The sequence below is a fragment of the Phaseolus vulgaris genome, chromosome 7 (genome assembly GCF_000499845.2).
Source record: "Phaseolus vulgaris cultivar G19833 chromosome 7, P. vulgaris v2.0, whole genome shotgun sequence".
In the NCBI taxonomy this organism is placed as follows: Eukaryota; Viridiplantae; Streptophyta; class Magnoliopsida; order Fabales; family Fabaceae; genus Phaseolus; species Phaseolus vulgaris.
This window is the reverse complement of record NC_023753.2, coordinates 32,540,900-32,553,948: the sequence shown is the minus strand read 5'-3', so window position 1 is coordinate 32,553,948 and position 13,049 is coordinate 32,540,900. Positions and strand designations below refer to the sequence as shown.

General features: G+C 34.5%; 2 protein-coding genes across 7 annotated transcripts; one reads left to right on the top strand and one right to left on the bottom strand.

Moving 5' to 3' along the window:
* Positions 1–5,095: 5,095 nt before the first annotated feature.
* Positions 5,096–9,581, bottom strand: LOC137830089 (callose synthase 3-like). Of its 6 annotated transcripts, none has more exons than XR_011084151.1 (9): positions 9,235–9,573; positions 8,933–9,014; positions 8,370–8,510; positions 7,318–7,359; positions 6,613–6,730; positions 5,958–6,297; positions 5,779–5,826; positions 5,627–5,687; positions 5,096–5,422 (listed from the first exon to the last, which is right to left on the bottom strand). XR_011084151.1 is itself a non-coding variant. In XM_068637219.1 (9 exons), exons 5-7 carry the CDS (start codon positions 6,862–6,864, stop codon positions 6,004–6,006), a joined length of 438 nt encoding a protein of 145 aa, XP_068493320.1. In that variant the 5' UTR covers positions 6,865–6,957; positions 7,318–7,359; positions 8,370–8,510; positions 8,933–9,014; positions 9,235–9,581; the 3' UTR covers positions 5,627–5,687; positions 5,779–5,826; positions 5,958–6,003. The 6 variants fall into 6 exon arrangements, 3 of the variants coding, with proteins under 3 accessions (XP_068493320.1, XP_068493322.1, XP_068493321.1); XR_011084152.1 differs by lacking the exon at positions 5,096–5,422 and adding an exon at positions 6,835–6,957 and having other exon boundaries at positions 9,235–9,577; XM_068637219.1 differs by lacking the exon at positions 5,096–5,422 and adding an exon at positions 6,835–6,957 and having other exon boundaries at positions 5,958–6,293; positions 9,235–9,581.
* Positions 9,582–12,082: 2,501 nt separating this feature from the next.
* LOC137828194 (uncharacterized) lies at positions 12,083–12,540 on the top strand. The gene has a single exon (XM_068634662.1). The coding sequence runs from the start codon at positions 12,086–12,088 to the stop codon at positions 12,320–12,322; it is 237 nt and encodes a 78-aa protein (XP_068490763.1). The 5' UTR covers positions 12,083–12,085; the 3' UTR covers positions 12,323–12,540.
* Positions 12,541–13,049: the final 509 nt, after the last annotated feature.

The window sequence follows — 13,049 nt, the reverse complement described above, 5'->3', positions numbered from 1 at the left end:
CTGGACGAGGCATTGCATGTTGAGTTAATCTTGACATTAAAGCAATCACAAACTCCAAGAAATGCAGATACATCTATGTATTCCCATTATCACCGCAACTACGACCATATGACCGAAGACTATCAAGCATTGAAAGACAAGATCGAAGAACTTATTCAACCTGACCACTTTCACAAATTTATCAAGACCGATATTAGCATGTACCGATCTCCACAAAGGGATTGATGTCCACCTAGTGGGCAAAAAGAATATTATGAGCGATCAGGACGAGGGGATTCACGTCGGCGTGATGACAACCGACGTTTGACAAAACAGAGACGAAGTGAAAGCCTGGTAAGAAGGACTCGACCACGAAGCAAAATTCCTGAAAGGAACAATAGGACCAAACGTAGATTCAAAGAGGTTATTAACTCAATAGTCGGGCTGGTGTCATTTGGCATACCCGAACGAGAAGTCAACACAATAGTCAGAGGTTTTGCGGGAGGTGGATGTTCTAGTTTAACTAGAAATAAGCATCTTCGAGCCATTTAGTTGGCTCACACTTTCACCTGAAGTCGACCGAGGATGCCTCCGATTACATTTACAGACAATGATTTCATTACGATAAACTCAACATAGGATGATCCCATGGTGATTACTGTAGAAATAGACAAGTTTGCAATTACCAAGGTCCTAGTAGATCAAGGTAGCTCGGTGGATATCCTTTATTGGAAGACCTTCAGGAAAATGAGGATTCCAGAAACAAAAATCCAACCTTATGATGAACAATTGTTAGATTCTCAGGTGAGCGAGTGGACATTAGAGGATTTATCGACCTATAAACTACGTTTGGGGAAATGGAGTGTCTGATTAAAACTATAAAGATTAGGTATATGTTGGTTAATGCAAATACCTCTTGTAATATACTGCTCGAAGGGTGTCTATAAATCGCCTAAAGGCGATAATGTCCACCCCTCACCTAGCTATGAAGTTCCCATCAACAATCGAAGAAATCATTACGTCCATGTAGATCAAAAAATTGCTCGAGAATGTTATGTCGCAAGTTTAAAAGTTGAACCTACAAGACACTTATATCATACCTCACCATGCGGTCGGTGTCGTGAAAGAAGGTGACAATCTTCCACACATAGGGAATCGACCGAGAGACATTCTCATGATAGGAGAACTAGAAAGCACATGGTTACACTCGTTGACCTAAATCCTCAACTTGATGAAGCCCGTATGGAGCCTCACGAAGATCTTCGTCTTGTGCCCCTTCGAGATGATGAACACAAAACGCATATTGGAACGTCTTTGAAACCGGACAACAGCATTTTAGTAAGTCAAACTTTGATTGATAATATTGATTTATTTGCTTGGACAGTTGTCGACATGCCTAGGGTAAGCCCGAACATCATTACGCATCGTCTTTCCATTTACAAGGAGGCCAGACCAGTAGCCCAGAAAAAACAAAAAATGGGTGAAGAAAAGCGTGATGTTGCACGAGAAGAAACTGAGAAATTACTAAAGGCTAACTTCATCAGAAGAGCACATTATACAACATGGTTGGCCAACATGGTCATGGTCAAAAAATCAAATGGTAAGTGGAGGATGTGTGTAGATTACACTGACCTTAACAGGGCATGCCCAAAAACTTTTATCCCTTGTCGAGCATTGATCGGCTTGTAGACGGAGCAGCAGGTCACACTTTCCTGAGTTTTCTAGATGCATATTCGGGATACAATCAGATCCAAATGCATCCTAAAGACAAAGAAAAAACAGTTTTTATGATCGAATCCAATAATTTCTATTATAAGGTTAGGCCATTCGGCCTTAAAAATGTGGGGCCACCTACCAACTACTGATGGACTACATCTTCAAAGGCATGCTCGGTCAGTGTGTCGAAGCTTATGTAGACGACATTGTCAAAAAAGCTTACTCATGCGAGCAACATATTAAAGACCTACAAGAAGTCTTTCGAGCCCTTCACAACCATGGGATGCAACTTAATCCTGACAAGTGTTCATTCAAAGTATAAGAAGGAAAGTTCTTAGATTTTATCATCACTCCTCGTGGCATAGAAGCAAACTCCAAGAAATGTAAGGCAATTACTGAGATGCGAAGCCCTAAAAATGTTAAGGAAATTTAATCGACCGACTCACAACACTTTCCAAGTTTGTGCCAAAACTAGCAGAAAAGACTAAACCCATCGGACAGTTGTTATGAAAGGCATATAAATTTTGATGGACCAACAAATACGAAGGAATATTCCTTCAGTTGAAAGCTTTTCTGGCGTCTCCTCTGGTCATACAAAAGTCAAACGCTAAAGAATTTATAATCATTTACCTTGATGTCTCGAAGGAGGTGATCAATGCAGTATTGGTTGAAGAAGTGGTGAAAGAAGAACGATAGTGTACTTCATCAATCGAGAACTTCACGGTGTCGAGGTCCGGTACCAGATGATTGAAAAGGTCGTTTGACCTTAGTAATAACAACACGACGAATGCACATGTATTCTCAAAATCATCGCATTATAGTAAGAATTAACTACCCCACAATGAAGATACTGGCAAAGCCAAACTTGGTCAGACGAATGATAGGATGGGCAATAAAGTTGTCAAAATTCCATATTCAACATCAGCCCAGGGGGGCAATTAAATCACAAGCTTTAGCTGATTTTACAGTTGAGCTTAGTCCTTGGCCACTTGAGGAGGAACACTCCCCATGGACTCTGCATGTTGACGGTTCCTCTAATAACAGATCGTGCAGGGTGGTACTCGAAGGACCAGGTGACGTTCTCATCGAGCAAGCTCTGAAGTTTGAGTTTAAGACATCCAATAATCAGGCCGAGTATTAAGCTATCATAGCCGGTCTTAACCTCGCTCTTGATTTGGAGGTGAAAAATCTCATATGTAAAAGTGACTCTCAACTAGTGGTCGACCAACTTAAAGAGGAATTCAAGGTCAAAGAGACGTTATTGCAGCAATATTATCATTTTGTGTAAGGCCTAATTGCAAATTTCACCAAGGTGACAATCCAACATATCCGTCAGGAACATAATACTCAAGTTGATATGTTTTCCCGCCTAGCAACTGCTAAGAAGAAAGGACTTCATCGATCAGTCACTTATGTGACCTTGAGCAATCCCAACGTTAGCTCAGGAGAGTGTATGGCGACTGATGTACAATCGAGCTGGATGACACCCATCAAACAGTCTTTGACAGTTGAGAACTGCGGGGGGCATTTGGAGAAAGTAATGAGGCAACAGGCCGCCCGATTCTTACTCGTAGATCAAGATCTCTATTGGCGAGGTTACACTTGTCCACTTTTAAAATGTATCACCCCCGAGCAAGCCATTTATGTCATGTGGGAGATACACAAGGGGGTATGTGGTACCCATTCGGGAGCTCGGACAATGACAACCAAAGTACTACGAGCAGGCTATTATTGGCCGACCGTACAGGGTGATTATACAGAGTTTGTGCATAAATGTGTTAAGTGTTAAGAGTAGGGTAGTTTATCTCACAAAAAAACTGAGAATCTTCATTACATTCTCTCCTCGTGGTCGTTTGTGAAGTGAGGGATGGATATCATCGGACCCTTTACTCTAGGTAAAGAATCGTGTAAATTTTTGTTGGTAGGCATAAATTATTTTACTAAATGGATAGAGGTTGAACCCTTAGCGGTCATTACCGCACAGAATGTTCAAAATTTTGTTTAGAAAAATATTGTGTGTCGATTCGAAATATCACATGTTGTCATAACTGATAATCGTCGACAATTCATCGACCGAGGATTGACTGAATTCTATGAAAAGATTGATATCAAACATATCACAAGCTTAGTGGAGAACCCGCAGACCAACGACCAAGCCGAAATCGACAACAAAATTATTCTTAATGAATTGAAAAATAGACTTGACCCAGACAAAGGTAAATGGACCAAGGAGCTTCTCGAAGTCTTATGGGCTTACCGATGTACACCACAGTCCATTACGCAGTAAATCCCATATAGTTTGACCTATGGGACGGAAGCCATGATCCCCATTGAAGTAGGAAAGCCCTCCCTATGACGCTAAACACTAGATTTGGATTTGAATAAAGAAAGTTTGTTGGTCGACCTTGACCTCATCAACAAACTCAAATACAAAAGTAGAATAAGAAAAGAAGCATGCAAAGTGCGGGCGACAAGAAGATATAATTCGAAGGTGAAGTTAAGAAACTTCCATAAGAGAGACTTGGTCTGGCGAATGCGCAGTGACGTCTGGAAAAAAGATGGTAAGTTCTAAAGCAATTGGGAATGACCATTCCACATTGCAAACACAGCGGTCGACGACGCATATTATTTAGAATTTTTATCAGGGAAAAATGTACCGAGAATGTGGAATACCACACATCTCAAATTTTATTACAGTTGATGAAAATTCAATAAAACAATGTACTATTTCCTTGCTCGGTTGTTTTATCCCTAAGGAGGGTTTTCGACCGACACTACAAAAAAACGTGTATAATGCGGCGGTTATTTTCGTAAAAACTGGCGGTTTTAACCGCCGCATTATACGTATGTGGCGGTACCGCGTACCGCCAGAATTCTTCCCGCCACAAAGTTTAATGTGGCGGTCAATTGAGAACCGTTGTAGCAGACGCCATATTATGCATTGTATAAAGTGGCGGTTTTAAGCATGTAATTGGCGTTAGTTATAAATGTCGTAATTTTAAAACTGGGTAAACCAATTCTAACGTAAATAATGACATTTTTAACCGCCGCCACTTGATACAGTATGACATTTATAATACATTTTATAACTGTCATAATTCGAATATTAAATATTTAATTTTATTTTTAATATTTATAATAATTTATTTAATTCTATTTTATAATTTGATTTCATAATATTATTTAATTTCATATTATAATTAAACTTTAATTTTATTTTTAACATTTATAATAATTTATTTAATTCCATTTTATAATTTGATTTTATAATATTAATTATTTTGATATTATAATTAAATTCCACTACACAATTATGTTTCATAATATAATGAAGTTATAACATAAACTAATTTCATAATATAATTAAAATTGATAAATATAATAATCAAAAGATCATTCATTGAAAAAACAAAGTTGATAATGTCAAACTAATCCAAACAACAAGTAAATTAAATTGTCAAAATATAAATAGTTTCACTTTCTAAACATATTACAAGTAAATTCTCAATCCTAATTTGTCTTACTCCCTCCACTTGATCTTATATTCTGGATTGGTGATGGAGCACCACTAGCAACATCCGGTGCCTGAAAGTTGTCATCATAGCTGACAACCACATGTATTCCAACGGGCCAATTATGAGCATCCTAACCTTGAGCTTCATTTTCTGAGTACACAAGCTGAGACATTGTGGTCCACATTTAATGGGACTACACAAGCTGATTTTTTCTGTAAATTAGTACATTAATATTATAGATGATATAGTTAAACTAAAGTCAATTTGACAAAGGTTGGTCATAAAAAATACAAGAACCAAGACATTGAAGTTTAAGGCCAAAAAAGTATACATTCATTTCTACAATCAAGGGAAGTTAAGAAAAGAAGGGAAAGATTAGAGTTATCCACAAATCATGAATGAAAATAAATCATCACCTCTATATAGTAACTGAAAGCTAACTTTGTAATTATGAGGAGAACCCAGAACATTGTGTACCTTACATTATAAACAATGATACATTATGATTAGATCCAAGGAAAATAATACTATTCACAATTGAGAGGAACTTCTAAAACTAGATTCTTACTTGAAAAGGGAAAATGTGCTCTCATGCATTCCCCTAGTAGAGTCGAGGCTGCCAATTACAAAGAATCAAAATAGCTATTTTAAATTCAGTATATCTCAGGTGCAGAGGCAAAAAATGATTGTTCCTATGTGTACCAGCCGAAAAGTATGCATAGGAAAAAGGGTAGCCATATCACCTACCTGTGACCACCACATCATAAGCATCACAATCCTATAGTTTGACCTCTCAAGAAAACGGCGAATGAGTGGGAACAAAAACAACATGGCAGCTAGCATATTTGGTGACAGGTATACAACAACGACCATAATAAAGAATGAAGGCGAATTTTGAATTGCTTCCAAACCAACTTTGTATCGTTTGAGCAAACCCAGGAGGATTTTCCCAAGTATAAGCATAACTAACTGATAGAACAATCACCCATGCTGCAGCTGAAACAACTTTTAGAATGTATCTCAACTTAACATGCATAGACATGCTCCATTGTGATTTCCAACTGAGGATCACATCCAGAATAGCTGCCTATATAAACATAAAGTAAAAATTATTACCATAAGCAACTTACACTTTCATAATGCCAAGATTGTTTAAAACAATGTGGGTACACAAAAATGGCCTTTAAATAGCAAGTAAAAAAAAATCACTAAATAAATCTTCCTCTGATGTCTATCAGCAGTTGCATGTTAAACAAACAAGCATTAAAATAGAAGAACAAAGGGCTCTTGAATAGAAGCCAGAGTAGCAATATAGCCTAAAATTTTGTACAAAAATATGAATATGGCTATTGAGAAATATCCACAAGCAATATATGTGCTGGTAATATTTGCTATTACCTACCTTGTCCAAGCTTCAAGATAGCAGCAATTATAAACACACTAAGCACCTTCTTGAAAACATTCACATCAATGATTGCACTTGGATCCCCAGTTCCATTCCAAGCAACAATAATCATAGCCTAAGATAAATTAGCTCTTTCAGAAATGGATATATTTTGCTAGATATTGAATGAAGGGAAAAATCATACACATAGATTGCGAAGGACAACAGACAAATTATTACCTGTAAGCACAGAATAAAAAAACCCCACATGCGATCAAAACTTCTGAAAATATGCCAAAATGATCTTATCTCAACAAAATTGACTTTTCCAACCCATTTGTCCTTGTTAACTGGTTTGTTATTCTGTAGATTAAGTATATATCAAGGCTTAAAATCCAGTGGCAGGAATATGTTTTAGGTTTTCAGTCGTAGCTATCCAAATGTACTTCATTTACAGCAATGGGAATTTTAAAAAGCACCCATTTAACATTTCAAATCAGGATCATAATCAAATGGAGAATATTTTCTTCCCATTTTCAGAAAAAAATCCAAGCAGTCATTGATTATCATAATGATTCTTTACAGAAAAAAGCATTTCATAACCAATATAATCAACCAAATATATTATGCATGTCATCTATAAATCAATTTTCAACTTCGAAACAACTTTTTCTTCTAAGAACTAAATTTATAAAACTACAAAGCAAAAACACGAGGCCATACCTTTTCTTATATGGTTACAGAGTCCACGTGTGCATGAGTGAACTTCCGTATGCATATTTTGCCATATTGAAACAGTTGTATAGTCAGCAGCAGAATAAATAGCAATAAATTAATAAGTAGAATTTAATCGGTGAATTGATCACAAAAGATTGTACAATGCATATTCAAGCAAATATTTTTTTGGAACAAAGACACATAAAAGAATTAGAGAGAAGCTAAATAAGTGAGAAAAGCAGACAGGATAAATGTAAAGAAACAAAATTGCAAGCTGATAGCAAACACTGATACTCGAATTTTATTATGTAAAGATAAAAAATACAAAAAAGAATACCAAATTTCTACATACATAAAACTATTTAGTACTCATAGCAGCACACCATTAAGAGTCTTGAAGAGCTTATTTTACAGTTTTGGATTTGATTGAGTCACTTGTGGAGTTGCAGGAACAATAGGATTAGGATGAAATATTTCAGGAATATAGGTAGAAACCAAAGAGGAATTAATGTGGAAGTGGTTGAAAAAAGATGTGGATATCGAAACTATGCTCATTAAAAATGTCATCTTTAGAAATAAAGATTCTGCCAGTTGAAGATAAACACATATATCCTTTATGACTGGCAGAATACCCCAAACCAAACTGATCTTGAAGACAATGCTTTGCTAAATTTTCAAAATAAATAAAAAATAGGATAATTTAATGAGAACAAAATTCATGAATAAAAAGAGTAACTATTGTAAAACTGCATGAGTATAGTTTTGTAAAAAGTTATGAAATAATCTAATATTAACTTAACACTGCACTCAAAGAAAATCAATCTGTCATACTCCTGTTAAGTAGAATAAAGAAGATTCATTGGTAACACAGTATTGGTTCACTTTTAAAATATCAGACTCAAATAAAGATCAACATTCTCAATACATCATACTAAATTAAAAGGGTTAAGAAAAATAAATGTACTTATGAGTCACTAAGCCCATGTTGAGTCTAGAGATATACCCTAATAATGGAATGAGACAACCAATCCCAATAAAAAATAAAGAGCAGTACTTACAGTTTGTTAAACTCTGGATACTGTTGTTGAGCTTCCTACATCCAGAATTTATATAGGCTTTAACTCTCTTAGTTTCATTAGCCACAATTATCTTCTCCACTAATTTAGAATTCATATCTATAGGAGGCCTCCTAATAAACTCTGCACAATTAAAGTTAAAAGTTATAAAATAAGGAGGCGTTTTGTTCCATGGAATCCTTTTGCATTCCGGAAAAATGAAAGTACAAATCTTTATTCCTATGTTTGTTAGAAAGCTGGATACATTTGTTTGTACAATTTTTATATGCATGATAGAAGTTACTTTGTAACCTCCATTATAAAGTCCATTATTTTATTTTATTACTTTAATTAATTTATAATTTAAAAAGTATTATCAGAAATATGAAAGCTAACCAAACATATTTTAGATATGCCTAGGAATAACTTTCCAATTATAACATTCCTGTGTAGACTTCGTTCCTGGGAATGATAAATCATGACTTGAAGCAAACGCCCCGAAAGTGAATAATAAGCAATATCATTAGTTTACAGTAACACGTGCTAAAAAAATTCTGTATAATTACCAAGCGCTTGTTGAAATCCAGACAGCAGCTTGCTTCCAGCAATTCCCAACTCATCAATCTTTGCAATCCTATCATAGGGTAGCTGTTGAGAAATAAAAATTTATACAGATATATTATGTGATAAAGAGAATACAAAATATAATTTGAGGTAAACTACAAAGCAAAAACACATCAAAATTGTAATTTTGTAAGGAGTGTATCAATGAACAAGAATCAGAAGTAAGATTTTGAACAATTTTAACCTATAATGATTTCAAACAATAGATTCCCAAGACAGAGGTTTAGGGCGCGCAAGCACAAACCTAAAACAACCTTGCGCGGAGGCGGCAATGGCGGGCAGAGGAGTGAGAGGCGGCAATGGCGGACAAAGGAGTGAACGTTAGGGTTTCATGAAGGTCAGAGGAACAACCTTGCGCGGAGGCAGCAATGGCAGACAGAGAAGTGAGCGTTAGGGTTTCAGGGTTTCGTGAAGGACGGAGGAAGGGTTAGTGAAGGTAGCATAAGGGTTTCATGACAGTTTCGTGAAAGTCGCCTGAGGGTTTCACAAAGGTCGCGTAAGGGTCGTGTTAGCAGACAAAGAGGGAAGAGAGTTGGCAAGACAGGGGGAAGAGTGGGGGAAGATGTTGGTTTCTAAAGAGTGGGACGCACCTGATTTCAAAAACAAAATCAATTTCCAAAAAATTAAAAGAAAATTGAAAATAAAGAAGAATGATGTAGGAGGGAAAGCAAAGGCGGGAATTTTATTTTGAAGGATAATTATGGCAGTTAAAAATGCCATATTCTAAAGGATCATTGTGGCGGTTACTAAAATGTCGTATTATACGGCAGATTGTGGCGGTTATTAATAACCGCCATATTAAAACCGCCACTTTATACACGTTTTTTTGTAGTGCGAGAAGGTTTTAACGAGACACTTTAAAAATTCTTTTGTTATCACGTTAGTAGGAGTTTCAACTCCAATCGAGTTCATTGAGGCTAACTCCTCAACCGGTCTAGATAACCATCACCTAGGGGGTGGTCGACATATAATTAAGGAATCCTAACTCCAATTGCATTTATCGAGAATCTAACCTCGACTCATATATTTTATTATTTTAAGAATAGTTATCGCAAATAACTCTGAAAAGGCCATCGCTATGACGCGACTAACGTCGACCGAATTCAGTTATTATCGTTAACCACGATCTGAACAACATAAATTATTGCCTATGGCGACCAGATCGGATCAAGATAAATAACAATTAAAGCGGTTAGAATAAAATAAACTTAACTAACATTCATTAGTTTATCAAGAATAAACCTAAGCCTAGAATAACACATTCTTACATTTTACCGCTTAATCGATTAGCTATTATTCGTAACTATCGGGCAGGGCCACTTGAATCAATAAAGTATCACATAAATTTAAATTACATTGTTCGAAATTAATAGGCTCGGTTAGACTTTATTGAGTATTTTATTCAAACTATTTAGGTAAGAACTTGGTCGTCTGATTGAGCAGAAGTATAATCAAAATGCAAAGATACTAATGACATTATCAGAATGTATCATAAGTTCAGAATATAAGAATAAACCAAATTAAAAGGTATTGATTGATCGTGGAGCAAGTAAAAAATAAGTACAAGCTAAACATTGTTTTCGGCCCACGTCCGGTATATTCTCATCTTAGAGTGGTTCAAATATCTCTTTAAAGGACGGTTTTGACTCGTTTTGGACTGTAGCAACATTCTTTCCTCCATCGCCGACATCCTTCATCACATCAGCAGCACCTTTGTCGACCGACACCAGCTTCCCTTCCACGACATCGTTTTCAATGTCATATCGAGAATCTTCGTCACTTGATGAAGAGCTTGATGGAAATATTCTTCATTTATGCGTAGCATGAAGAATTGACACTTCTTCACCTCAACATATATTGATTGATTGATTATTTCTTTCTTTAGCCAAACCTAAAATGAGTGTACGACTTATATATCCAAACTATTTGTTTTGATTTTATTGAATAATAAAAGAGATATTCATTCTCATTTTCCTTCCTTTTACTCTTTTGTTCATCTTTGTTCTTTTTGGTTCATCTTTGTTCTATTTTATAATATAACAATTTTAATTTCATTTAATTTATATATGATGTAAATTTACAAATGTCATTACATATATATAAATAAATACACTAATTTAGAGTATAATTATCTTATAATCATAAAAATAATTTTTTCCTTAAATAAAAGATTAAAAAAAATTAATGTTCATGAGTCTATTTGAATTTATCTATAATTTATAAGAAGTAAAATTATTATTAATAAATTTATTTATTAAATTATAAAAATAATTGAGTATATTCTTATAGTATGTAAGCTTTTTTACTGTGTATGTAGTTTTTTATTGTAATTTTTTTATTGTATATGTTATTGTGTACGTCATTTTGTATTGAGAAGAATTATTTGAAAATAAAAAACTAGTTATTTACAATATAAAATTGTAAGAAATTGGATTTTTTTTAATTTATTTTATTTTAATATTATAAAGAATAAGATTATAAAACAAAAATTTTATACTAAAAAATGAGAATCTCTTTATATATTATTATAGATTTTATATATTGATATAAATGTATTATAAAAAAATATTCAATCTCTCCCTAGTATATGATCTATAAAAAATGACTTGAATGATCATACAGTAATGATGAATAAGGAGATAAACTTTTAGTTTGATTTAACTTAAGTTTTTCGAAAGTAGGTAGGAACTATTATTCCTCCAAATGTTGAAACCATCATTTAAAAACAAAACAAACTTTTTGTTTAAATTCAAATTTCTCCCGCTTTGCTTCATGAAAGAAAAGAAAAAAACTTATTTTGTCTTTAGGTGTTAATTTTGATTTGATGGGAACTTTGGTGGACTGTCCATAACGTCTTGTACCGCAATTTATGCCGGAACAATCCACTCGTAGGTCATTCTCCGACACACATAAAAAATTACTTAATTAAATCACTTTCAAAATGAACTGTATAATTCACATGGTCATTTCTCAATTTTTTAACAATTATTTTGAATTTTTACCATTAAATATTACTGTTTACTGTGATTAATATAAACAGTAATATTTGGAATCCATAAATACCCACTCTAAAAACCCTTTTTGTCAAAAAGGAAATGGGTTCAACATTCCGTTGGCCAATGTGGGAGCTCTCAACGGTGTCGTCCTGGCCAGGAACATTGGCATCGTACATAACTCCTCAGTGGTCGCCAATGAGATTGCTGAGGTGGTCGGGGACAATGAGCGTGTCAATTGTGGACGAGGTGGTGTGGAGAGTGGTGACGGCGTTGGAATCCGTCGCTCTCGTTTCGATGCTATGCTTTTTTTTCTTATTCTGTGGCTGTACCATTTGATCTCATATCTCACCCTCTAGGCCTCAATCTTCCTTTCCCATTTTCATTTTTGCCCTACTCCAAATTTTATGCTTTTTTCAATTTTATGTACTGTTCTCAGAGTTCTAGATCCATGTGTATAAGAAAGTAAAGGAGAAAATTAGTGGTGTTTAAAATGCGTGATCCTCTGAAAATCTAGTATCTGTTTCCTACATTTTTAATCTAATATCTGTTTCCTACATTTTTGTTTTTTTGTTGACGGAGGAAATGATGTTGTGTTATCCTTTGACAACTCAGCTATACACACAGCTTGACACCACAATAAAAATTTCACTTTAACAATCCGAAGAATTAATATTTTAAATATATTTAATTTATCTTTTAATTTAAAATATTATTATATTATTATAAGTATAAAAGTTTTCAAGTATATCTTTAACTGGCATCATGACTACACACAATTGAATATCTTTAACATTTTTCCATTATTTATCTTATTATCTGAATGCAAGAAGTCTATATGGAAATGTTGTTGAAGAGAGTGACATTTATTTCTCAACTCATACTTGTTATTTGTATTATTTAATGTCATTTATTCTTTTCCTTATTTTGGTGTACAAATTTCTTTTATTGTTCAATACGACAACTTTCATAACTCAGGGCATTTATTTGATACCATAAGATGACTTTTATAACTCATTCCCAAGGAGTTCATAGTTCAATGCAAATTTTCTATATAAATAAGTTT